We start from the raw sequence: 24,313 nt of genomic DNA, 5'->3' as shown, positions 1-24,313 counted from the left end.
AGTCTGTGTGTGTCCTGAGGTCCAGGCTGTGGAGCGAAGTCTTTGGAGGCTCCCCAGGCCCTTTCCCCATTCTCCTGCAGAAGGCAGAGCTGTGCACCCACTCCCCCAAGGCTTGGCCACTGGTCGCAGAGGCAGGAGGCTGGCCTTCCGCACCCTCCCCATATCTGGGAACACAGATGCTCACTCTTCCTCCTACATTATAATTTATTTCACATAGAAATCCCCACCCTAGGCTCCCCGGCCTTGTGTTACTGCAGGGACCATCCCACGGTCTCCGTGTTTGTAACTGTGCAGTTTGCTGGTGGGCAGTGGGCACTGTGGCTCTGGGCCAGTTGTCGGATGGATCCTGGGTGTCTCAGCAAAGAAATGGAACAGCCCTTCGCCACGAGGCTGCGGGACCTCTGCCTCTTCCCTCACTGTCCTCCAGGTGTCTGGAGTGGTGGTCCCAGATGTGGACTAGGATATTAAGCCCCTCGGGGTCTCCTGTTTCAGGGTCTCTGGTGGCCTGGTGGGTTATGCTTGCCTGTGTCTGTGGATGCTGGTGATTCCAAAGGGGCGGTGGGCATGCCACGGCAGCAGGGAGGTGGATGTAGCAGGTGGCCGCCATTGGAGTTTCCTGGGCTTGGGGTGGGACCTCAGACCTTTGGGAACAGCAGGTTCACCCATCCATCTCAGACACAGAGGTCCTCACCTCATAGGCCTTGGCTGTCACCAGCAGCCTCCTGTTAGGAAAAGCCTCCAGGATTCTGTTTCCAAAAAGCCAAGAGGCACCATCTTGGCTTTCATCTTCCGATGCTGGTTAAACACAATTTACAAAGCACTAGCCCAGCCTGGGGCGAGGCAGCCACACACCTGTCATCTCAGCTCTCAGGAAGCTAAGGCAGGAGGATCAGGAGTCTGAGGCCAGGCTGGTCTTCACAGCAAGATCCTGTCTCAAAACAAAACAAAAAGCACTGTTCCGCACCACCCTCTCAGGTCCCCTCCCAGGCCACAGAGTGGAGGTTCTATGTGTGGTGTGCTTGTTGCAGAGCCCAGACCCATGGGTGCTGTTGGCAGGACACTGAGTCTTTCTAGGTAGAAGCTGCTGTCCTGTGGCCATCAGAGGCCGAGGCAGGAAACATGTCATAGTGGGTGGGTAGAACCTTCCTTTGGAGGAGAGGCACAGAGGTCTCCCTCTGTCTTTCTCTCTCTTTCCTCTTCTCTTTAGTCAGGGTCTCACTATGTAGTCCTTGCTATCTTGGAACTCACAGAAATCCCCCTGCCTCCTACTCCTGCACCCAGTGCTAAGCTTTCTTAACATAGAGATACTCAGGTCTTTAGGGAACCACAGGGAGACTCCTTCCTGCAAATGTCATCGGACCTTAGGTATCTCTGGGGACAGGAGGCTCATTACACACATTAAGTCAGACTATCTAGTTGTCTCAGGCAAACGTGTTTGGAGATCAGGTGGCTGCAGCACCCCACCCACTGGGACATCTTGTCCTAGGGGAGCCCCAAATGCTCTAGCCCCACAGCCCTGGGTCTTCATCTGTCTTCTCAGACACTGTCTCCTGCTTGATGACACAAGGGTCTGAGTCTGGCCTGGGCAGAGGACAGGAAAGTGGGTACAACTTCTTCCCTTGGAATGAGGTGCCAGTTAACATCTGGAGTCACATCTAGTTTAAAGAGCTCAAAAATGTTGGGGATGGTGGTTTGGCGGCTGCCAGGCTGATCAATATGTGTGCAATAGGCTTGAAGGCCCCCAAAGACAGTCAAATGGCAGAATAGGGCGTGTCTGGTAGAGATGTGAGGTCAGCAGTCACAGCCCTGCTGGGGTGACAGGGAGAGGGGACGGAGGGTCACATTCCACAGAGAAGCAGATGCAGCCGCAGCCACCAGGCATCTGAGGTTCCAGCTATGGGCAACGAGCAAAGGGTCTCTCATGGGGTTAGCCCAGAGCGCATGTCTGTGCCATCCTAGCTGGGACAGAGAAGGGCCTCTCGGGGATGCCAAGGCCTGGAGGAGTAACCATGGGTGGCACTGCCCGCGTCCAACTTGGCCTGTGAAAGGGTCGAGAGCCTGCTCCATTCTGAGGTTGCTTATGCCACCGTCTTCAAAATAAAACAGTGAGATGTACTCAAGCAGCGAGCGGACCCGGGAGCAGGGGGACATGACAGGGCCAGGCGTCCTCAGGTGGCAGAGGCACGATGAAGGTGGGCTCCCAGGGCTTCGGATGAGGGTTATGTGATGTCGGGAATAATCTCTGTCCATGTCTAGGTTCTGGGTAAATCAGGACATGCTGGAGGGCAAAGGACAGCTAGGGTAGGATCTGTGTCAGAGGTGGAAAGTAAGTTCCCACTGGAAGGCTTAGAGCGAGCTAACCTGTCTAGGGAGGGTTCTGAGCAAAGAGAAACGACTGTCACCAACATTCCTAATGTAGATCCACTCATGTATTCACCCATCCACTCACTCACTCACACACACACACACACACACACACACACACACACACACACACACTTACCCACCCACCCATCTGTTTATCCATCCATCCATCCACCCATCCACCTATTCAACCATCCATCCATCTACCCATCACCCAGCCAGCCACCACCCATCATCCATCCATCCATCCACTCATCCATCCATCCACCCACACATTCATCCATCAACCATCCATTCATTCATCCATCCATCCCTCCAACCATCCATCCATCCATCTATCCACCCATCTGTCTATCCACCCATCTATCCACCCATCCACCCATCCATCCATCTATCCACACACCTACCCAGCCAGCCAGCCATCTATTTATCCAACCATCCATCTATCTGTCCACACAGCACCCATCTGTCTATCCATTCATCCACCTATCCATTCACTCATCTACCCATCATCCACCCATCTACCATCCATCCATCAACCATCCATTCATTCATCCATCCATCCCTCCAACCATCTATCTATCCACCCACCCACCCATCTGTCTATCCATCCCTCCAACCATCCATCCACCTACCCACCCACCCACCCACCCATTTATCCATCCATCTACCCATCTATCCATCCATCTATCCACCCATCCACCCACCCATCCATCTACCCATCTATCCATCCATCTATCCACCCATCCACCCACCCATCCATCTATCCACCCATCCATCTATCCACCCATCCACCCACCCATCCATCTATCCACCCATCCACCCACCCATCCATCTATCCACCCATCCACCCACCCATCCATCGTTTGTCTGAGTTGTGTCTGAGGCCAGCTGTGCATCAATAACCTTGTCATGACTGCCATGTCCCACAGCTGGGAGACAGACACCCCATCTGTTATAGCACCTGCTGGGGCAGGGCATGCATATGTCCATCAGATGTTCAGTCATACAGATTTGAACTGTGCTTCAAACATTCCCAGGCATCTGCTGACACCCGTGCTACACTCACCTGGTTTCCTGGTCCTCTGTTGCCTCTGCTGCCCTGTGGGTGGGGAGGAGACGGTGTTATCTGCCTGTCTGAGACCCAGGCAATTCTCATTTATTGTTGAGAAGGCTACTGTCATCTCACACTTCTCAGGCAGGAAGCAGGAGTCAGTCTGCACCTGCTGGGTAAGGTGCCCACCCAGACAGACACAGATGAGGGGAGCTGCCCAGGTGTCACCAGAATTGGGACGCACTGGCCACACACTATCTTTTTCCACAGTGTCCCCTGGGGTCCTGTCTCAGCCTGCCATCCCAAGCACGCTCACCTGTCCTCTTCTTCCATATTCTCTGGCTTTTCTTCATTCCTGGGAAGGAGGAACTCTGGCTGAGGTGGCCGTGTGCTGTGAACAGAAAGAACCCAGTGACAAGGCGGGAGGGGGTGGAAGCTGATGCCGGGCTCTGGGAACAAACTGGGCCTCTTCAGCCTGGGCTCTCATGAGAATTTTGTTCCCCCGGCATATTAGAAGGAGCAGATGGCCCAGCATGGGTCAAATATGACTGTAATGCAAGGAATGAGGAAACATGTAGCCCAGGCTAGCCTGCAACTCACTATGTAGTAGAGAATGACCATAAAATCTTGATCCTCAGCCGGGCAGTGGTGGCGCACGCCTGTAATTCCAGCACTTGGGAGGCTGAGGCAGACGGATTCTGAGTTCGAGGTCAGCCTGGTCTACAGAGTGAGTTCCAGGACAGCCAGGGCTACACAGAGAAACCCTGTCTTGAAAAAACCAAATCCAAACAAAACAAAACAAACGAAAGAAAGAAAGAAAGAAAGAAAGAAAGAAAGAAAGAAAGAACAAAAAATTCCTAATCCTCCTGTCTCCTCACACCGTGTGCTGGTATACAAGGCATGTGCTGCCATAATGATTTGTGTGACTCTGGGGACGAGGCCCAGCGAGGCCAGCGCTCCACCAACTGAGCTGTCTGCCAGCTGCTGCCCCTCCAAGTCCAAGCTTGGAAGACCTGGTATCACGAGGCAAGATGACCAACCCACGGCACCTCCACCCCAGCCCTGGAAACCTGGAGACCGAGGCATGGTTTCCTGAGCTGCCAAAGGAGACCTTGTCTCAAAAAGAAAAAAAGAAAAAAGAAAAAAGAAAAGAAAATCAAAATGGAAAAACCCTCAAGTGGGTCAGCCCTCTCCTGCTGGGCCCCTGCACTCAGGGAGAGGCCACAAGCCTGCAGCTGGGATGGCAGGGGGCCTGCGGGCTCCGCCCACTGCTACAGTGCCTCCCAGTGATGTGAGATCCACTAGGCTATCCCCCAGTCGTGAAGAGGAGCATGGCTCTGACAGCACAGCAGCAGTTTAAACTGGATGCAGGAGGACTCACTCACATGTAAGATCCGCTGCTTCCAGGAGGTCCCAGTGGGGTGGGGAGAGAATGGACCCCCTGTGTCCCCTGTCCCCGTCCAGGTGGGGAAGGGGATTAGTGTGGGATGGGAGCATCTTTGCGTGTTATGGAAGCTCTGAAGTGGGGGTCCAGTGACTGCTCTGCTGTACACGGCTCTGGACTGGGAGAGAAACAACGGAGACCATGCCACAAGGGCCTCATACCTGGTTCCTCCAGGCCTGGCAGTCCTGTGGTGTGTGGCTGTGTGTGACTGAGCCGGTGCAGACTTAAGGACAGCCTGAGACTCTGGGCATGGGTCGCATTGTTTGTATGAATGTGAATTCTGGGGTCAACCCATTTGTGCTCTGAGCCGAGTAAGGCTCTCAACATAAATGAGGGAGGCAGGGCCCAGCAAGATGGCTCAGCAGGTAAAGGTGCTTGCAGCCAAGTCTTGATAACCCAAGTTCAATTCCCATTTGATGGAAACAGAACTGACTCCCCTCAAGTGATCTCCACACATGTGTGGATGCATTCACAGCAGATAAATAATAGCTAATAAATGGTCTTCTTTTTCTTTCTATCTTTCTTTTTCTCAATATTAACTACCCTCCATTAAAAGTGCTAAAGATTGAGTTCAAGGACCAACTACATGGTTTCTACAAGCAAGCCACATTCCCATTGTGAATACAAGGTTGCCGGAGTCCTATAGCTTGAATTAAAATTAGGAGTCTGGTTTTGCGTGTGTATCGTCAAGGACCAGAAGACTGGGATTTGAACCCAGGGCTGACTCCAGAGACTTCATCTGAGAGTCTTTGTGTATGTATGGGGTGCATATGTACCCCTGCCTATGTAAGAGGTCATAGGACAACTTGTGTGTGAGTCATGTTTCCTGCCACCACACGGGTCCTAGAGATCAGACTCAGGCTGTCAGGCGAGGGAGCAGGCCCCGAGCTTGCTAGTCCAGGAGGCTGGTTGACCTGTGAATCTTAAGGTCTGGCCTCTAGCTCCCTAGTTGTTTTACAGATTGCCCAAGCTTTTCCAGGCATGCTACATGAATGATGGGGATCCAAACTCAGGTCTTCACACTTGCCTGCCAGCCAGCACTACCCGCCCCCCACCCCAGCTGTCTCTATGTCCAAAGGGGGAGTTGAGCCAGTGAGTCTCAGCAAGGGAAGCCACACCAAACCGGTGCCCAGATCCCCAGCCCCGTCAGGAGGCTGTGCACACCAACCTCTCCCTCTTGGCTCGGAGTCTCTGTTCTTCATATCTGAAAGAAGGAAACACAGGTTCAGTGAGTGAGATATGGGAAGGGTGAGACCATGCCCTGAGTTGTCAGGGCCACAGAGGCCAGGCCAAGGGGACTGGGGACATGGATGGGACCGAGCTTTGGTGTGGGGTTGGCTGAACCGTGTGTTGAGATGAAGTTTCAGTGGTCAGTGTTCTGTAATATGTAACTTTTAATTGGATTGATTTAAGGTTTATTTAACTTATGTTAAATTTAGTGTGTTTAGAGTGCAGTTCCCACAGTGGTCAGGAGGGGACATCAGGTGCCCGGGAGCTGGAGTCACAGGTGTTTGTGAGCCACTGTGTGGGTGCTGGGAACCAACTCCCCGGCCCAATGAAGGAGGAGCAGACGCAATAACCACTGACTGTCTGTCACCCCCAAACTCAGGGATGCTAAGCAGAGGGACACTTACTGCAGGACACACTCGGGCAGCTGCACGTGCTCCATGGGGATGAGCTGCTCCAGTTCCTCCAGGCTGTGCACGTACTGGATTTTACTGATGAACTTGACACTGATGGGAGACAAGAAGGCAGACGAGGGATCACCAGACAGAGCCAGACTGTGCCCCATCGAGAACAGCTTGAGGGAGTCACCTCTGTCTGTCTAATGTTCGGTCTCAGGTATTGAACTCAGATGGTCAGGCTTGGCAGCAAGCTCCTCTACCCATAGAGCCATCCCACCAGCCCTTTTGATGCATCCTTATTTTTTTAAAAAAAATTCTCCACCTAGCCTGATGGTACATGCCTGCCATTCTGGCAATCAAAGAGCTCAGGCAGGAGGAATGCCATTTTAATACTGACCTATCCTAGCACAGTTTTAAAAACAACAAGGGCCAGAACAGATGGCTCAGTTGTGCAAGCACCAAGACACAAGTTCAAATCTACAGAAGGTGCATAAGACAGCAGATGTGGTGCCCTGTGGCTATAACCCCACAGCTGGAGAGGCTGAGACAGTAGGATCACTGTGGCTTGGACCTCAGGGCTAGCCAGTTTCATGAATCTCAGGCTATGAAGACAAAGTGGTGGGTGGAAATCCACTGGCTCTCGGACATGCACCCCAGGCACAGTGGCGAGACCAGAGTTCTTATCCCACCTGATGAAGGGCCGGGAGATGGCCAACACCGTGCGGATGAACCAGGAGGGGTGGACGATGATCAGGGACTTTAGATTCTTCCTTAGTCTGTGGGGAGAGGAGAAAGAAAGCAACTATTACAGGCTTGGGAGCCTGAGGGAGACAAGGTAGACCAGTTGTCTGCTCTCTCTCCACAGCCTGTTATCCCAAGACTTCTTAACAGGTATTGCAAAGCCAGCCTTCCAGCTGAAGAGATTTAGAGATCCTGGGACATGTCTATACCAGGCAGCAGTAGGGCAAGTGTGGCCTTTACACACACACACACACACACACCCTGCACAGTCTTGAATTCTTCTTTTTTAAAAAAATTTGTTCATTTTATTTGTATGAATACATTGTAGCAAAAGAGGGCATCAGATCCTGTTACAGATGGTTGTGAGCCACCATCTGTATGTATGTATGTATGTATGTATGCCTCTGGAAGAGCAGTCAGTGCTCTTACCCACTGAGCCATCTCTCTAGCCAACAGTCTTGAATTCTACGAAGTGCTTTCAGGCTTTCTATTCAAGAAACCCAAAGGTGAAAAGAGCCCAGAACTCACTCACAGACAGACAGACAGAAATAAATACAATTGGAATATTTTTTTTGGTTTTTTTTGGGGTTTTTTTTGGATTTATTTTTTCAAGACAGGATTTCTCTGTATAGCCCTGGCTGTCCTGGAACTCACTCAGTAGACCAGGCTGGCCTCGAACTCAGAAATCCGCCTGCTTCTGCCTCCCAGAGTGCTGGGATTACAGGCGTGTGCCACCACTGCCCAGCTTGGATGGAATATTATGCAGCCATGAAAAGAGAAAGGCCTTCCTTCTGTTGCCTCTCTAGAGAGGTTGATCCTCGAGGACTCAGTGCTCTGAGACACAGATTGGACACAGAATGCCACACACTGCCCGGTGGTCCCTAGAATCATCAGCCACCAACTACTGGCAGGACCCTAAAATGATAGTCCTTCAAAGCTTTGTCCACCTTGGCCTTGGGCTTCTGCCTCCTGGACTGATTAAGAACATTAGACTCAGTGCCCCACCCCACTCCACCCCAGAATGCTCACCTCCTGTCAATCATGTGGTAACACTTCTTCAGCCAGCCAATGCCTGGCATCCTCCTCCGGGGTGTGGCACCATTCAGATACACAATCATGTAGTCCTCAGCCACGAGCAGCTCTAGGCTGCTGATGACGTACCTGCCCAGGGGGTTGAAATGGGTGGGGTTCCAGTGTGGCGACCCTGAGGGTCACGAGCAGCTCTAGGCTGCTGATGACGTACCTGCCCAGGGGGTTGAAATGGATGGGGTTCCAGTGTGGTGACCCTGAGGGCCACGAGCAGCTCTAGGCTGCTGATGACGTACCTGCCCAGGGGGTTGAAATGGGTGGGGTTCCAGTGTGGCGACACTGAGGGCCACGAGCAGCTCTAGGCTGCTGATGACGTACCTGCCCAGGGGGTTGAAATGGGTGGGGTTCCAGTGTGGCGACACTGAGGGTCAGGGCCTGTGTGGGACCCGTGTGTTATCTATGCTCAGGGCTCCCATCTGCCTTGCTGCTTGGGTTTTAGGAAACAGGCTTGCTTTGTAGAGCAGGCTAGCCTGGGGCTCACAGAGCTCTGCCTGCTTCCAAAGCCTGTCCTTTGGGTAGGTGGGGCGCTGACTTACAGGAACAGATTCTCCATGATGTAGTGGTAGTCTGGGGAGCTGCTGTCTGGTAGAAAGCAGGCTGCAAAGACGATGATGGCGTTGAGACCTTCCCCGTAGTACCCTGGGAAGAGGCAGCCTGGTGAGCGCCCCAGTAGCCCAGGCTAGACCATGTCCCTCCACTCCCTGAACAGTGAGCTAACTGGTGGGGGAAACGAGGCCTACCACCATGAGCACCCCAGTGTGTTGTCAGTCCAACCGTGCACCCCAAAACCGGCTCAATGTTTCTACCGGTTAGACGGAGCCCAAGGTCGACAGAAGACCTCTGACGGAATCCTAGTCACTATGCGCTCCCGGGGCAACATGAGAGGAGAGGGTTCCCCGGGCGAGCGCACCTCCGTGGGTGACCACCTTCATGTAGGGCCGGATCATATGCAGGTCGATGCGGTGCTCTTGCTCCCCGATGATGACAGTCCGCCACAGACGGCCATTGGCCGCACTGCCGTCTTCCCCGGAGCCATCTCCAAACAGGTCTGCACTAGCACCCGGCATGTTTTTGGCGGTGGCCACTGGGGTGTCATCTGCCAGAGGGTCATGGGGCGGGGGAGAGAGGTGTGAATCCAGGTGTCTTGTCCAAGATCCCTTTCTCTGCATACATTCGAGCACACGCACACACGCGAAATGGTCAGTCTCAACTGCGAACACAGCAGCATCTAGAACCCTGGGAGACAAAGCCCTGAGGACACCTGCACTGACACAGGAAACACCAGGGCTCAGTCCCGCGTGCTGCCAGAAACACTGGCTAGCATTCTGAAATCTTGGTGGTTTTTTTGTTTTGTTTGCTTTGTTTTGTTTTTTTTTTTTTAAAGATTTATTAACTATATTAAGCACACGGTAGCTGTCTTCAGACACTCCAGAAGAGGGCACCAGATCTCATTACAGATGGTTGTGAGCCACCATGTGGTTGCTGGGATTTGAACTCAGGACTTTTGGAAGAGCAGTCAGTGCTCTTAGCCGCTGAGCCATCAACCAGCTCCCTGTTCTAAAATCTTAAGGCTGGGTATAACTTCATGTGCCACAGATTCGGTGAGAGTCACCCTGGGTGTGGCTGCCATGCCAGGCGCTGGCCCCCGGACTGAAGAGAGGGAAGAAAGCAAGCTGAGCCTTCCACCGGCCACCACAGTCGGCTGCCTCAGTCTCCTGCCTCCGTTTTCCACTGTGATGGATGGCAACCTCCACCTATGACTTCCCTGGCTATACTGCCATCTCCCGTGGGAAGCCGCCATGATTGTGCCTAAGCCTGATTCAGCTCCCACCCTCTCAGGCTCCATCAGACTCCAATCAGCTGTTTTGCTCCTCTCTCGCTCTCTCTTAATATCGAGACATAAATCAGGTGCGATAGTGCATGCCTTTAATCCCAGCACTTGGGAGGCAGAGGCAGGTGGATTTCCATGAGAGGCTAGCCTGGACTACAGAGTGAGTTCCAGGACAGCCAGGGCTATGCAAGAGAAACCCCAGGACAAGGAAAAAGCAAATGAATAAAAATAAATAAAATTAAAAGGGCCTCCGAGTGCATAGCCCTCCCCAGCTGCCCCACCCCCAGCACTATCTGAACACTGCGTAGTCAATCCTGTGAGCCCTGCAGGTGCTGGGTGAAAACGGGGTCGCTCCCTGACTCATGACTGGGATTCGTGCCCATCGGTCCATCCGTCGCAGCGGATGGCTGTAGCGGTGAGCTCCAGGCAGGAGGGAGGACATCAGGGAGGCTGACAGAGGAGGAGTGGGAGGCAGGGACCGTCCCACGTGCGCATCTCCTGCTTTACAAGGCTCGGTGCTTAACTGAACCCCATTCCAGAACCTTCTGTTCATGTCAAGTTCCCTCTGCCCCCTGTAACCCCCATGGGTCTTGCTCATTGTGGGAACCACAGTGAGAAAGTGACCGCTGGGGCCGGGAGAGGCCACATGAAGCCAGGGCAGGGGGACAGAGCGGGGCCCCCGGGGCCCCCGCCATTACCTTCCCACTCAAGCTCATTGCCATTTCCCAAGAACTCCAGAGAGTCAGTTTCGTCTGGCGTCTCAATGTCGTCCACATTGATGTCCAGGTCATCGGGGGTGTCGAGGAAGTCGTCGGACAGCAGAGAGCCCTCGCTCTGGTCCAGGGAGATGTTGATCTCCGGGGCCACCAGTGTCTTTCTCTTTCCATGCGCTCCGCTCAAGTTCAGGGTGGAGGGAGGTGCTGCCAGGAGCGAGAGAGAGAGAGAGAGAGAGAGAGAGAAAGGGAGAGAGAGAGGGAGAGAGAGAGGGAGAGAGAGAGAAAGTGCTTACTCTCCCGGGCCACACGATAGGGTCTCGTATAGCCCAGGCTGACTCACTATGTAATAGAGAATGGCCTTGAACTCCTGGCGTCCACCTTCTATGCTGGGTGACAGGACCCAGGGCCAGCCCCAGCCTAGAACCCAGAGTGAGTGGGCTGGGAGTGTGGTCAGGGTGAAGCCCCTGCCTAGAACCATCCAGTGAGGGGCTGGGGGTGCGCCATTAATCCCAGCACCTGGGAGGCAGAGGCAGGTGAATTTCTGAGTTCGAGGGCAGCCTGATCTACAAAGTGAGTTCCAGGACAGCCAGGAGCCAGGACTCCACAGAGAAACCCTGTCTTGAAAAAGCAAAAAAAAAAAAAAAAAAAAAAAAAAAAAAGAAGAAGAAGAAGAACTGGAATTTTCCAGACAGTGGTCCTGTATGCCTTTAACCACAGCACTCCAGAGACAGAGGCAGGAAGATCTCTGTGAGTTCCAGAACAGTCAGAGTTACATAATAAGACCCTGTCTCAAAAAACAACCAAACAAAAAGGTGTTTGCCCCCTTCAGACACAAAAAGAATAATTTATACTAAAAAGAAAAGCTAACAAATCCCTCCAATACACACTGACAAGACACACCCAGCTCTTGAGACGCGGAGGCAGGAGGATCAAGAATCTTGAGTCATTCTCATCTACATAAGTGTGAGCTAACCTGGGATACCTGCGACCAAGTCTCAAAAATGAAAACAAGAAATAGAAATGAAAGGAGACGAAAAAGGAAGACGCCTCCTTCGCGGCTGTGTTAAGACAGCGTCCTCTGCCAGGGGCTGGCTTTTGGCTGCCCGCCGGACCATATTCCAAACCCCAGCCTACGGAAGGACATGAAGAAACGCAGCTGAACTGTCCAGGAACCTTTCTCCCGGTGCCTGGATGTCACACTGCAACAGAGGCGCAGCACCTAGCGGTGAACAATGGCTGTCTGTGCACAGCCCATTCCTGCTGCCCAGGAGGGGAACTGCCTGGTGCCGGTGGGAGCCCAGGTCTGGGAAGGTCACAGGCCTTAGGGAGATGGATTTCTGTCCTGTTACTCAGTGGGAAGGTGGTCACACTGTCGTCTACGTGTTTATGTTTGTGTTCATAGATCAGAAGCTCAGCTGTGCGGTAGGACGCCCCTCCCAGTGCTGTGCGGTGGGACGCCCCTCCCAGTGCTGTGGGCAGTCAGTAGCTGCAGGGAATGAGGGGCTGAATTGCTGGACTGCTGACCTTCACGAGTTACCCTTGATCGAGGCAGTGATCCTCTGTCACGCTCTTAGCCGGCCACAAGTAACCAAAAACCTCAGATGAGGTCTGAACTGGGTGGGGAGACCCAGAGTGATGGGGGATTATGATCCAAATATATTAAAAAATATGAAAATAGATATATTTTAAAACAGAAAAAATAAACTTTTGAAAGTTTTTAAAATGAGGTGGTGGTGGCACACACCTTATTCCCAGCATTTGGGAGGCAAAAGCTGGTAGATCTCTGTGAGTTTGAGGCCAGCCTGATCTACAGAGCAAGTTCCAGGACAGTCAGGGCTACACAGAGAAACCCTGTCTTGAAAAACAACAAGCCGGGCAGTGGTGGCGCACACCTGCAGAGGCAGGTGGATTTCTGAGTTCGAGGCCAGCCTGGTCTACAGAGTGAGTTCCAGGACAGCCAGGGCCACACAGAGAAACCCTGCCTCTCGAAAAAAACCAAATCCAAAATACCAAAAAAAAAAGTTTTTAAAATGGTGCGTGCCCCACCAATATGGCCTGGACCCTAAAAAGAAAATCCCACGAGGCACGAGGGTTCATGTCTAATGCTGGTCATTGTCCCACTCCTGAGGTAGAGGAGCTGGGTGTGGCTCTGGGTTATGTTCTGCATTCTAGTCCAAGAATTACACAAGAATGAGGGGTAGAGATCTGGAGGAGGCAGCACAGGCCAGAGCATCATTACCTGGGCAGCCCTGGCACAGATGGGAGCCACACCTGGGACCTTGGTCGTTGTGCGGACAGCGCCCTCTGGTGGTTTATGTGAAGATGGCCCCACTGTCTTAGGGACTGACATCATTGGTAGTGTGGCCTCCTTGGAGGAGTGTGCCCCTGTAGCGGTGGATTTTGAGGTTTCTTGTGCTCAAGCTCTACCCAGGGTGGCTCAGTCTCCTGCCTATGGATCAAGATGTAGAACTACAGCTCCTTCTCTAGCACCATGTCTGCCTGCACATCCCTGGGTCTACACCTCTAACCTCTAAGCCAGCCCTGAGCAAACGCTTCCTTTATAAGCATTAACACACTCATGGCGTCTCTTCCCAGCAATAGAACACTAAGACACATGTAATGGTGAACTCTTCCTCTTGGCCTCAGGAGCTCATCGTCCATATCTCCTGATCTGCCTCCACAGCCAAGGCCATCCTAAAACTTCTGGCAATCCTCCTGCCTCAGCCTTTCCATGTTCTAGGACTCTGAGCAAATACCTCCATGCTCAGTTGTAGATTTAAATACGTATATTTTGTAACTGAGAAAAACGTGTGTGCAGGTGCAGGTGGTACACAGGCAGAGCCCTTCCCTGGAGTCCCTGGGCATCACTGATTAGGACAGACCAGCTGGACAGCGAGTCCCAGGCATCCCACGTGCGCAGCACTAGCATTAGCAATGAAGCTCTACCACGCATGACCTCTCTCCCCCGGAGTTCTGGGAGTCTGAACTTACTGCACTCAGCAACCCCACCTTTTATCCCTCCCTGGCCTCCGGATTGGAAGCCTGTGACCTCTGGGGGATTAGAGGCAGAGACATCAGAAAACCAGCTTAAGGACACACAGTAAGACATGGTGCCATTTTCAAGTGGGAGTTCTCAATCACAGGCTCTCCACCCTGTGTGCAACCCCAGGCACCATCTGCATCCTGAAATCCAGCTTGCTTGCATGTCTGTGCGTTCTGTATGCTTACAGGAGGTGTCTTCCACTGTGCCACCCAGCCGCTCCACCTCAGGGTCTTCTGGGAGCGGTCTGCAGAAGCCACCAGGGACCAGAGTGAAAAAGTGCCACAGGAGGAACGCAGATGGCCATGGCAGGTCCAGCCAAGGGAGATGAAATTAAAAGAAAGAAAATGCAGTCAGATCAAGACAGTAATGCCCTAGACTCTGCTCTCCCTCAGAACAGAAGCGCCGATATGAAAGGATGCCTTTCAGAAGAGACACGCCCCCAGCACTCCACTGGAGGATTCTATGCAGAGGTTCCACCCCTGAGCCAACATTCATTCTCTCCAACAAACACTTCAAAGTACGATCCTATTTGTCTCCTGTTGGTAACCTTAGAAACAGCAGGAAGCATATTTCACAGAGAGAAAACTGAAGCAGGTCACAGAGCACCCGGGCTCAGGGTCACTGCAGGGAATGAATCTATGGCCTCAGCTTTGCTCCCTGCTCCCTGCTGGGTGGTAAGCACAGTGCAGGACACCTGCTGGCCCCAAACAGGCAATCCTCTTACCCCAGCTTCCCAGTTTCAGTGAGACCTTGTCTCCACAATAAATAGATTGAAAACTAAATATTTTAAAAATTAAAAATCCAGGAAGGGGTGGTTTGCACCTTTAATCCCAGAACTCAGGAGGCAGAAGCAGGTGGATCTCTGTGAGTCTGAGGCCAGCCTGGTCTACAAAGGGAGTTCCAGGACACCCAGGGCTACACAGAGAAACCCTGTCTCAAAATCAAAAATCAAAAATTAAAGAAGGCGTGTACATTCATGTGAGGCTGGGAAGATGATTGATAGAGGAACAGAAGTCCAAGGATAACCTAAGCTAATAGGAAACTACTGGCCAACCTGGGCTACCTGAGACCCTATCTCAAAACAAAACAATAAAAAGCTGGGCAAGTTTAGGACTACAGAGCCACATCTCCAGCTTCCTCTATGTGTGACCAGACGGTAACCCTTCAGCTGCTCTTCCACACCCAAGTCCTGGAGGGAAGGCGGGCCACACTGCGGGGCAGTTTTGCATTTTGAGACACGGTCACTGGCCTGGAGTTCATGGATTCAACTAGGTTGGTCCAGACTAGGTGGGTGATGAAACAAAATCCTTGCCTCTGCCTTGCCAGCCCAGAGGTCAGAAGCCCACTCCTTACCCAGCTGCTCATGACCCCTGGGGATCTGAAGTCAGGTCCCCACGCTAGCAAGTGAGTCAGTCACTGAGCCACCCCAGCATTAGCCCCAGTTTTGGTTTTGTTGCAACAGGGTTTCTCCGTGTATGCCTGCTGCCCTGGAGTTCCCCGTGTGGACCAGGCAGGTCTCAAACTCACGGAGACCCTCCGGTGAAGTGAAAGCTGGGTCAGTGGGCCGCAGACTGGAGGGGGCGTTCGAGATGGCCGGCTTGGCACTGGTGGTGAATTCAGGGAATCACCTGGAAGCCTGAGCAGGGGTCACGGGAGAGTGAAACGAGAAAGGCACTTATCACCTTTATCTGGTCTTGCTTCTGTGTGTCAGCCGGGAGTGAAAACATTGGATGGAACATTCCAGAAATACACATCCTGTCAGTTTTCAATCATGTGAGCAGACCATGAAAATCTATTCTGTTTCCTGTCACCACCTGGTGAGGTTAGAGCTTCCACTGTGGGCTATGCTCCTGCCGGCTCAGCAGCCTTGTTGGCTACTTATACTGACCATCACAGACTCAGGGTGCTCATGGCACATGAACTTTATATACTCAGTAATGGCTCCAGAGTGTCACTATGTGGCCGTTCAATGTGCCCAAAAGAAATGAGGTGAAGAGAATTTAGAAAACACTCATGTCACCGAGTAGTGGTGGCACACACCTTTAATCCCAACACTCGGCAGAGGCAGGCAGACATCTGAATGCGAGGCCGCCTGGTCTACAGAGAGAGATACAGGACAGCCTGGTCTACAGAGAGAGATACAGGACAGCCTGGTCTACAGAGAGAGATACAGGACAGCCTGGTCTACAGAGATACAGGATAGCCTGGTCTACAGAGATACAGGATAGCCTGGTCTACAGAGAGAGATACAGGACAGCCTGGTCTACAGAGAGAGATACAGGACAGCCTGGTCTACAGAGAGAGATACAGGACAGCCTGGTCTACAGAGAGAGATACAGGACAGCCTGGTCTACACAGAGAGATACAGGACAGCCTGGTCTACACAGAGAGATACAGGACAGCCTGGTCTACAGAGATACAGGACAGCCTGGTCTACAGAGATACAGGACAGCCTGGTCTACAGAGAGAGATACAGGACAGCCTGGTCTACACAGAGAGATACAGGATAGCCTGGTCTACAGAGAGAGATACAGGACAGCCTGGCCTACAGAGATACAGGATAGCCTGGTCTACAGAGAGAGATACAGGACAGCCTGGTCTACAGAGATACAGGATAGCCTGGTCTACAGAGATACAGGATAGCCTGGTCTACAGAGAGAGATACAGGACAGCCTGGTCTACAGAGAGAGATACAGGACAGCCTGGCCTACAGAGATACAGGATAGCCTGGTCTACAGAGAGAGATACAGGATAGCCTGGTCTACAGAGAGAGATACAGGATAGCCTGGTCTACAGAGAGAGATACAGGACAGCCAGGGCTACGAAGTGAGACTGTCTTGGAATGGAAACAAAGAACAGAAAAAGGAACTCATTGACTTCAGGGCCGGATCTGTCACCCAGTGTGAGTGACTCGGGGGCTCCGCCCCCAGCTTCTTGTCAACCATTCATACTGAAGGCTCCCTGCCATCTTGTTCCCAGGGCCTTCTCAGCTCTGTAGATAGTTCAAAGTCAGCTTGAACTACGTGAAACCCTGTCCTATCACGAAGCCAGACACACTCATTCTCTCTGTGTCTCTGTCTGTCTGTCTGTCTCCAGTAACCTGTGGGGTTGGACTTTGCCCTGGGAACAGAGCACACGCCCTGGGCTGGATCCCTGCCTGGAAGGCTGTGCACACAGGGCTGGACGGGCTCCTCAGAGGCCTGGTAGGCCGAGCACCAGGCTGGCATGGGTGTAGCATGACACAAGGGAGTGTTTGTCTGAGATGGGTGGGGCCGCTCACTACAGTGGTCTCATGGATAAGGACGTCCTCGGCTGTGCACAGCTGGTCATGACTTGCTGACCAGGGAGGCCAGCCTGGCTTATAAGGAAATCCACACTTCTGCCTTTTGTCTCATTAAGACTCTCGTGTAACTCAGGGGAGCTTTGAACTCCCAAAGTATCCAAGAATGACTTTGATTGAACTCCATGATCCTTCTGCCCCTACCTCTGAGTGCTGGAGCATGACAGAGGTGAGTTTGTGTGTTTCTGGGATGGACACCAGCACTTCCTGCAAGCCGGACATATGCTCTGCCCCTGTCCTTCCAACCTCCACATATATGTTTTCTTTTTTAGTTTTTCGAGACAGGATTTCTCGGTGTAGCCCTGGCTGTCCTGGAACTCGCTCTGTAGACCAGGCAGGCTTCAAACTCAGAGATACCCCTGCCTCAGCCTCCTGAGTGCTGGGATTAAAGGCAAATGCCTCCACCACTCCACTCAACCATATTTGTTTTTGAACTCTGTATAAGGAAGTCAGTGTCATGCTCACTCTGTTATAGCAGTGAGTTAGTTAAACTGCTTTGGCTTCCAGTGGGTCACCTGTGCACTGCACCTGCCCATGAGCTCTCTGCATATGCAAATGAAACACACACACACATACACACATACACACATATACATATGTATACATATACACACATACACACATACTCACACATACACTCACACACATATACACACACACACTCACACATGCATACACATGCTCACACACATACATGCACTCACACACACTCACACACACATACACACACTCACACACACTCACACACATACATATACACATACACACATATACTCACATACATATATATACACACATACACACACCTATACTCACACACACATACATACATATACACACAAATACACACATACACACATACACACATACACACATATACATATGTATACATATACACACATACACACATACTCACACATACACACACATACACACACATATACTCACACACATACACACACACACTCACACATGCATACACATGCTCACACACATACACGCACTCACACACACTCACACACACATATACACACACACACTCACACACGTACACATACACACATATACACATACACACATACACATACACACACTCACACATATACTCACATACATATATATACACACATACACACACATATACTCACACACACATACATACATATACACACATATACACTCACATGCATACACACACACTCACACACAAATACACACATACACACATACACACATGCATACACACATACATACACATATACATATACACACACACATACACACACACACCAGTTAATTTTGATATGCCTTGACTAGCTCAATGGTTGGACACTTCTAAATTTCCTTGCAGCTGGCAAACTGTCCCTGCTGGTATTCCTGTGTTAACATTTTTTAAAATCTGTATTTTATCTCTGCTACCCCAGACCCATTCGTGGGAATGGCTCCTAGGGCCACTTTGCCAAATTTGTACATGGCTGGTTTAGTTCTTCCCTGCAGCTCTTAAATCTAATCCCTCTGCTTCTTCATCTGGGCGATTCTGCCTCCTCTCCCGCTCCTTCTCCATCTCCCCCTGTCTCCCTGTCTCCTCTCCTCTCTCCCTCCCTCTCTGTCTCTCTGTCTCCCTCTTTCTCCATCTGCCCCTCTCCCTTGCATGCACAATCTAAAGGTCCCTGCCCAGCCAATGGCTGAATGGCAATTCTTTACTTTCAATTGAAGCCAGCTGGGGGTAGGGACCCCCAGGTCTGGAAGCCAAAATGACAGAGCATTAGAACCAATCCCCAACACCTTGTCTCCATTTGTTCTTGAGAAAGGGCCTCTCCGTGGTCAGGACATTGCTAACTAGACTATGCCTGCTCAGCAAGCTCCAGGGTCTCACTTTTCCAGCTCTTCAGCTCAGGTCACAAGTGGCCTCTTGGCTTCTTGCTGGGGTCTAGGGCTTGAAATTGGATCCTCATGGATATATTGCAAGTACTTTACTCTGGGTGTCATCTCCACAGGACCAATTTTTTGTTGTTATTGTTGTTGTTGTTTTTCAAAATAGTATTTCATTTACCTCAGGCTACTCTAAAAGGTACTATGCTGCCTTTGACCCTGCCCCAAATCCCTCCCTGGGGGATTTTAGGTAGAGCTCCACCCCATTCACGCCCCTAGGCCCTCACTGGGGGAGTCTAGACAAATGCTCCACCCCCGGACCACGCCCTTAGACACTCATGGGGGGGATTTTAGGCAGGATTCCATTGCTGACCATGTACCTTTGCTATTTGATACAGGGTTTTACTCTGCAGCTCAGGTTAGCCTGAACTAATTCTCTGGCTCCTTCTGTGGAGAGCTGAGCTTTAAGACTTGGTCATCACTACCAGCCTGGCTATAAGAATTCCCTGCCTGGTAGTCTTGGAAGAAGTGCTTCCAGAAGGCTCTGACACCATCAGCAACAACTGCCACTGCTGCCTGCAGTGACCTGAGGACCCGATGACAGGGACGCTGGCACCCTCACCTGGGCAGATCCTCATCCTGCCATTCATCCCTCACGTCCACATTTTCCATCCTTAGTGTAGCTTCTGTGGTCCCCATGGGAGCTGGGAAGAGAAGTGGTCTGGAAACTTGGGTGATCCAGAAGATGATCTGGGGAAGAAAGAGCAGACTGAACTAGACAGCCACGACTACAGCCTCCCACCCCCGACACGCGACTGTGCAGAGCTTTGACTGAACCGTCTCACAGTCTCACATGCATGAGGATTCCAGTCTCACAGATGAGCACACATGAGGCGTAGGACAACTCTGCCTGTGTCTGAACTCAGGTGAAGAGCTGAGCCTCTAGATACAGCTCCCTCCATTGGGACCTCTCAAATCCACCTTTTCCAGAGCAGCCCAACCCAAGATAACTAATTTCCCCTCCTTTTCTACAAACCTCAACTGTGGAGGAATTAAAGGCAAAAACAAAAGCAAAACAAAACAAGCCTAAAACACAGCCAGCTTGTGGTAGTGCAAACCTTTAATCTCAGCACTGGGGAGACAGAAGCAGACAGATCTGAGTTCAAGGGCAGCCTGGTCTACATTATGAGTTCCAGGACAATCATGGCTACACAGGGAAACCTTATCTTGAAAAACCAAACAAACAAAATCAACCAACCTCATTCACACTTTAACATGAATGACTGTCAGGACCATTTTCCCCTCTGTGATTGGTACTTCAGCCTAGTCTACAAAGTGAGTTCCAGGACAGCCAGCGCTACACAGAGAAACCCTGTGTGCAGGCAATGTGGCCAGGGTTGCCATTGGACTAATGAATGTAGGTCCAAAAAAACATTCAAGGTAATTTCTTACCATTTGGGAACCTGGCTTGAGGCCCCACAGCAAAATTTATAGGCCATTTCAATCAAGGAATAACATGGGACAAAGAGATTTTTTTTTTAAATCCCAGAGATAGAATCGATAGTGCTCTGCTAACTTTAAATTTTCTAAATGTTAACAATAAAGGAATAACAGCAGCAGAAAGAGATTGGGTTACAGATAAAACTGTGGAATTAAACCAGCCTGTGTATTATAAGGCTGTGTTAACATTGGAATGAAAGCCTGCAAAAAATTTTGCATTGAGGCATGGATTTGTTTATATTTCTACAATAATTGAAAAGTTGTGGGTGCCGTCAAAACTGATAAAGATTAGAACTGAGCTGGAGAAGTATCCTGAATACCTTGGCCACTGACCAGAAAAGCACTTATTTCATGAAAATGTCTCTGTATATAATCTCCTTCTACACACACTACAGTCCCTGCCCTAAAAGTGAAGGGGAAATGTGGTGAGAGCTCTGGAATTTTGGTTCTTTGAGAAACAGAAATATTATAGGAATGTGGTTTCACTTTAACCCCAGGTGTGGGATGTGGCTGCTTCGGACTGTCTGCAGGAGCTGACTATGATTTGCCTTGTGCTCTAGCAGAGGCATGGTTTTGCCAGCTGCAGACAGTTTCTGAGATTGTGTGACAGTTGGAATTCTGGGAACTTTTCAGAGGCTATATAAATGCTCAGGCCCTGAGATGGGGTGGGTGGGTCATGGTTTGTTAGTAGCCAGGGTCAAAGAAAAAGCAAAAGGAAAGAAATTAGATTCAAGGATTTCATTAATTCCTCTCTCCTATAACCTTGTTTCTCTTCTTCTTCTTCTTCTTCTTCTTCTTCTTCTTCTTCTTCTTCTTCTTCTTCTTCTTCTTCTTCTTCTTCTTCTTCTTCTTCTTCTTCGTCTTCTTCTTCTTCTTTCAAGACAGGGTTTCTCTGTGTAACCCTGGCTGTCCTGGAACTCACTCTGTAGACCAGGCTGGCCTTGAACTCAGAAATTCGCCTGCCTCTGCCTCCCAAGTGCTGGGATTACAGTCGTGCACCACCACCACCACCACCCAGCTACTTTGTTTCTCTTCTATCTAGTGATGGTGGGGATTGGGTGGGAGGTGGGAGCTGAGGCGGGGGTGGGAGGAGGGAGATAAAAAGTGGGGGAAGAAGAACCCACAGAGAAGCAAAGACCAGCTACCAGGACATGCGTAGTGGAAGAGAGAACTGAATGTCAGGTTAGGTCTTGACCCCCTCATTTCATCTGTCAGTCCCTCAGTTTCCCTGTCTGTTAGTAGGTTGAATAAGTCATGGCTTTTGGAGGTGTTCCCTGAGCCTATCACCCCTCATTCCCATGCTCCATAATAATCAATTGTTTGTGTGTGTGCACGGAGTGCGCATTTAGATGGAGGTCACATGTCAACACCAGTGTCTTTGTCACTCTCTGCTGTACATTTTGAGGCAGAAGGTCTTTGCACTTGAGTCCCGAGACCCTCCAGTCTCTCCTCCCTAGGGGTGGGATCCCTTTTTTTTGTCCCAGACTTATATTGTGTGTATGTGTTTTGCCTGCATAGATGTCTGTGCACTGTGTGAATGCCTTGTACCTTTGGACTGCAAAAAAGGCGATGGATCTCCTGGAGCTGGAGTGACAGGTGGTTATGAGTTTCCATGTGGGTGCTGGGAATTGAACCCAGGTCTTTTGCAAGAGCAGCCAGAGCTCTAACTACTGAGCCACCTCCCCTCCAGCCCCAGCTGTGATTATTTTTGTAGGCGTGTATGAGTGTGTGAGTGTATGTGTGTGTAGCCCTGGCTCTCCTGAATCTCACTATGTGGTCCCACCTCAGTGCAAGTGCCAGGATTAAAGGTGTATACCACCATTGCCAGTTTGGTCACTTTACAATTGTTATCTATTTTGTCAGTGTGTGGGGTGTTTTTACTTCTTTGTCTATTTTGGGGAGGTCATAGGACAATGTGAAGGTCTTGGGTCTCTCCTTCCACTATGTGGGTCCCAGGCAGAAAACTCAGTCAAACAGGTATCTCTACTGACTCCGACTCAACTTTGTGCTCTCAGTAGCCACCGGAGTGCTGCAGATCAAACTCAAGTCCTGTTGCAAGGTGAGCCCTTGCAGCTCTGTCTGGTTTGTGAACCAGTAGTTACAACTGGGCAGGTTCTTCCACCTCCCTCGCCGGCAAGGCATTGGGCATTGTGGTGCTGTGGTGCTGTGGAGCCGTGGAGACTCCCCACCCAGACTGTCAGATGGAAGTACTTCATGTTGGCAGCCAGTGTTGGGAGGACACACCCACCACACCCACACCCACCGCACACACACACACACAACTAGGGATGCCCCCAAACCAACCCTAGCACCGACAGGACCATGTCTGATACATATGTCATGTTCTTCTTATTTCCTGTTGACAACAGGATTCCAGGGTCCAGACTTGGGATGTTAAGGCTTCCCACCATGTCACCCCTACTCAGTTCCCTGATCCAATGACAAGGGACACTGCCCAGCCCATCGATCAATGCCATGCAGTCATGTAGGGCTGGTGGCTGGGGTGTGTCTCCAGCAGCCAGTAAATAGATGATGCCCATCAGCTGAGCCTGCGCCTGGGAGATTCAGAGTCCAGGGGAGGCGGGGCCCACTTGAATGTCATCACCCATTCATGAAGAAGACAGTGAGACACAGCAGAGGAGGAAAAAAAATCTCTCCCCCAGTGTGTCCCCAACATGGAGTGAGCAGCCAGCCTCCCTAAGCACCGAGCCAAATTCATTGTGTCTGTGCAAGGAGGTGACACAGTCCTCCATGGACCCTGTGAGCAGGGAAGGACCCCTCATCTACACACTTCCAAGTCCTGGGTGTGGTGGGTGTCCATGGATGCCAGGTGACAGTGAGAGACCAGGAACAAACAAACAAACAAAAATCCAGGATAAATAGTGTATGTCCTGGCCAGTGGCCATGCTGCTAAAAAACCCACCCTTTTTAATGTATATGCAATGATGATTTCTCCGAGCCCGCAGTCAGGGTTATAAATAGAAAACACCCGACACCGGATGGGAGGTTTACCGCCCCCACCCCCAGGATGCTCTGCCGAGAACTGGGGCTGTAATCCTTGGGTTCTGCATTCCCCACACCCCTCCCCCGACTCTCCTGGCTGGCGCAGCATCCTCGCTGGGGTACCACCAGCGTTTCCCCAGTAAACCTTTCCATAGCTGGGCTAGAAGCAAGGGACAAATGACAATTTAAATTTCCAGTTTGCAAAAGGCCCACTCACCTCGGTGGCGGCGGCTGCCTCTGCGCTGTCACTTGGACACAAAGGCGGGCATTTCTCGGTGGTACCCAGGCGAGGGGCCTGGCGGAAGGATGCTCAGGGCCAAGTCCACATCCGAGGAAGGTCACCCAGGGCGCCGTGGTCACGGCACACCTGTCCGGCCCAGCTGTAAAAGGCGGCGCCGCGGGTCAGTAGCAGTGCCCCTGTTCCCCTTTAGTCTCTGTTTCCCCCGCCATCGCAGCCCAGGCCTGCCGCGGCTCTGGCTTTTCCCTTTCTGATGGCTGAGGCTCTGTCTGCCCTCAGATAGTGGAGGAAGCTGCTTTTGTGTGCAGGGGGCGGGCCCAGGCCTGATAGACAGTTCCAGCATCTTTGCCTGCATCCTCCTCTTCCCATTGGCTGAGGTGAAAGCATCTCTCCCAGCCATGCCCAGAGCAGGTGGAAAAAAAAAATCGATCTCTGAGATGGTGCATCTCGCTT

At 51.3% G+C, this 24,313-nt stretch overlaps 1 protein-coding gene across 1 annotated transcript; it reads right to left on the bottom strand.

Moving 5' to 3' along the window:
- Positions 1-198: 198 nt before the first annotated feature.
- On the bottom strand, positions 199-24,118 carry Atcay (ATCAY kinesin light chain interacting caytaxin). Its single transcript, XM_052165768.1, has 13 exons — positions 23,840-24,118; positions 19,742-19,869; positions 14,093-14,151; positions 10,847-11,068; positions 9,228-9,413; positions 8,854-8,956; positions 8,258-8,389; positions 7,177-7,263; positions 6,497-6,595; positions 6,031-6,066; positions 3,735-3,809; positions 3,434-3,466; positions 199-2,278 (listed from the first exon to the last, which is right to left on the bottom strand). The coding sequence occupies exons 2-13, from the start codon at positions 19,816-19,818 to the stop codon at positions 2,269-2,271; spliced, it is 1,119 nt and encodes a 372-aa protein (XP_052021728.1). The 5' UTR covers positions 19,819-19,869; positions 23,840-24,118; the 3' UTR covers positions 199-2,268.
- Positions 24,119-24,313: the final 195 nt, after the last annotated feature.

The sequence above is a fragment of the Apodemus sylvaticus genome, chromosome 20, assembly GCF_947179515.1.
Source record: "Apodemus sylvaticus chromosome 20, mApoSyl1.1, whole genome shotgun sequence".
Taxonomy (NCBI): Eukaryota; Metazoa; Chordata; class Mammalia; order Rodentia; family Muridae; genus Apodemus; species Apodemus sylvaticus.
This window is presented reverse-complemented; position numbering and strand designations above follow the sequence as displayed.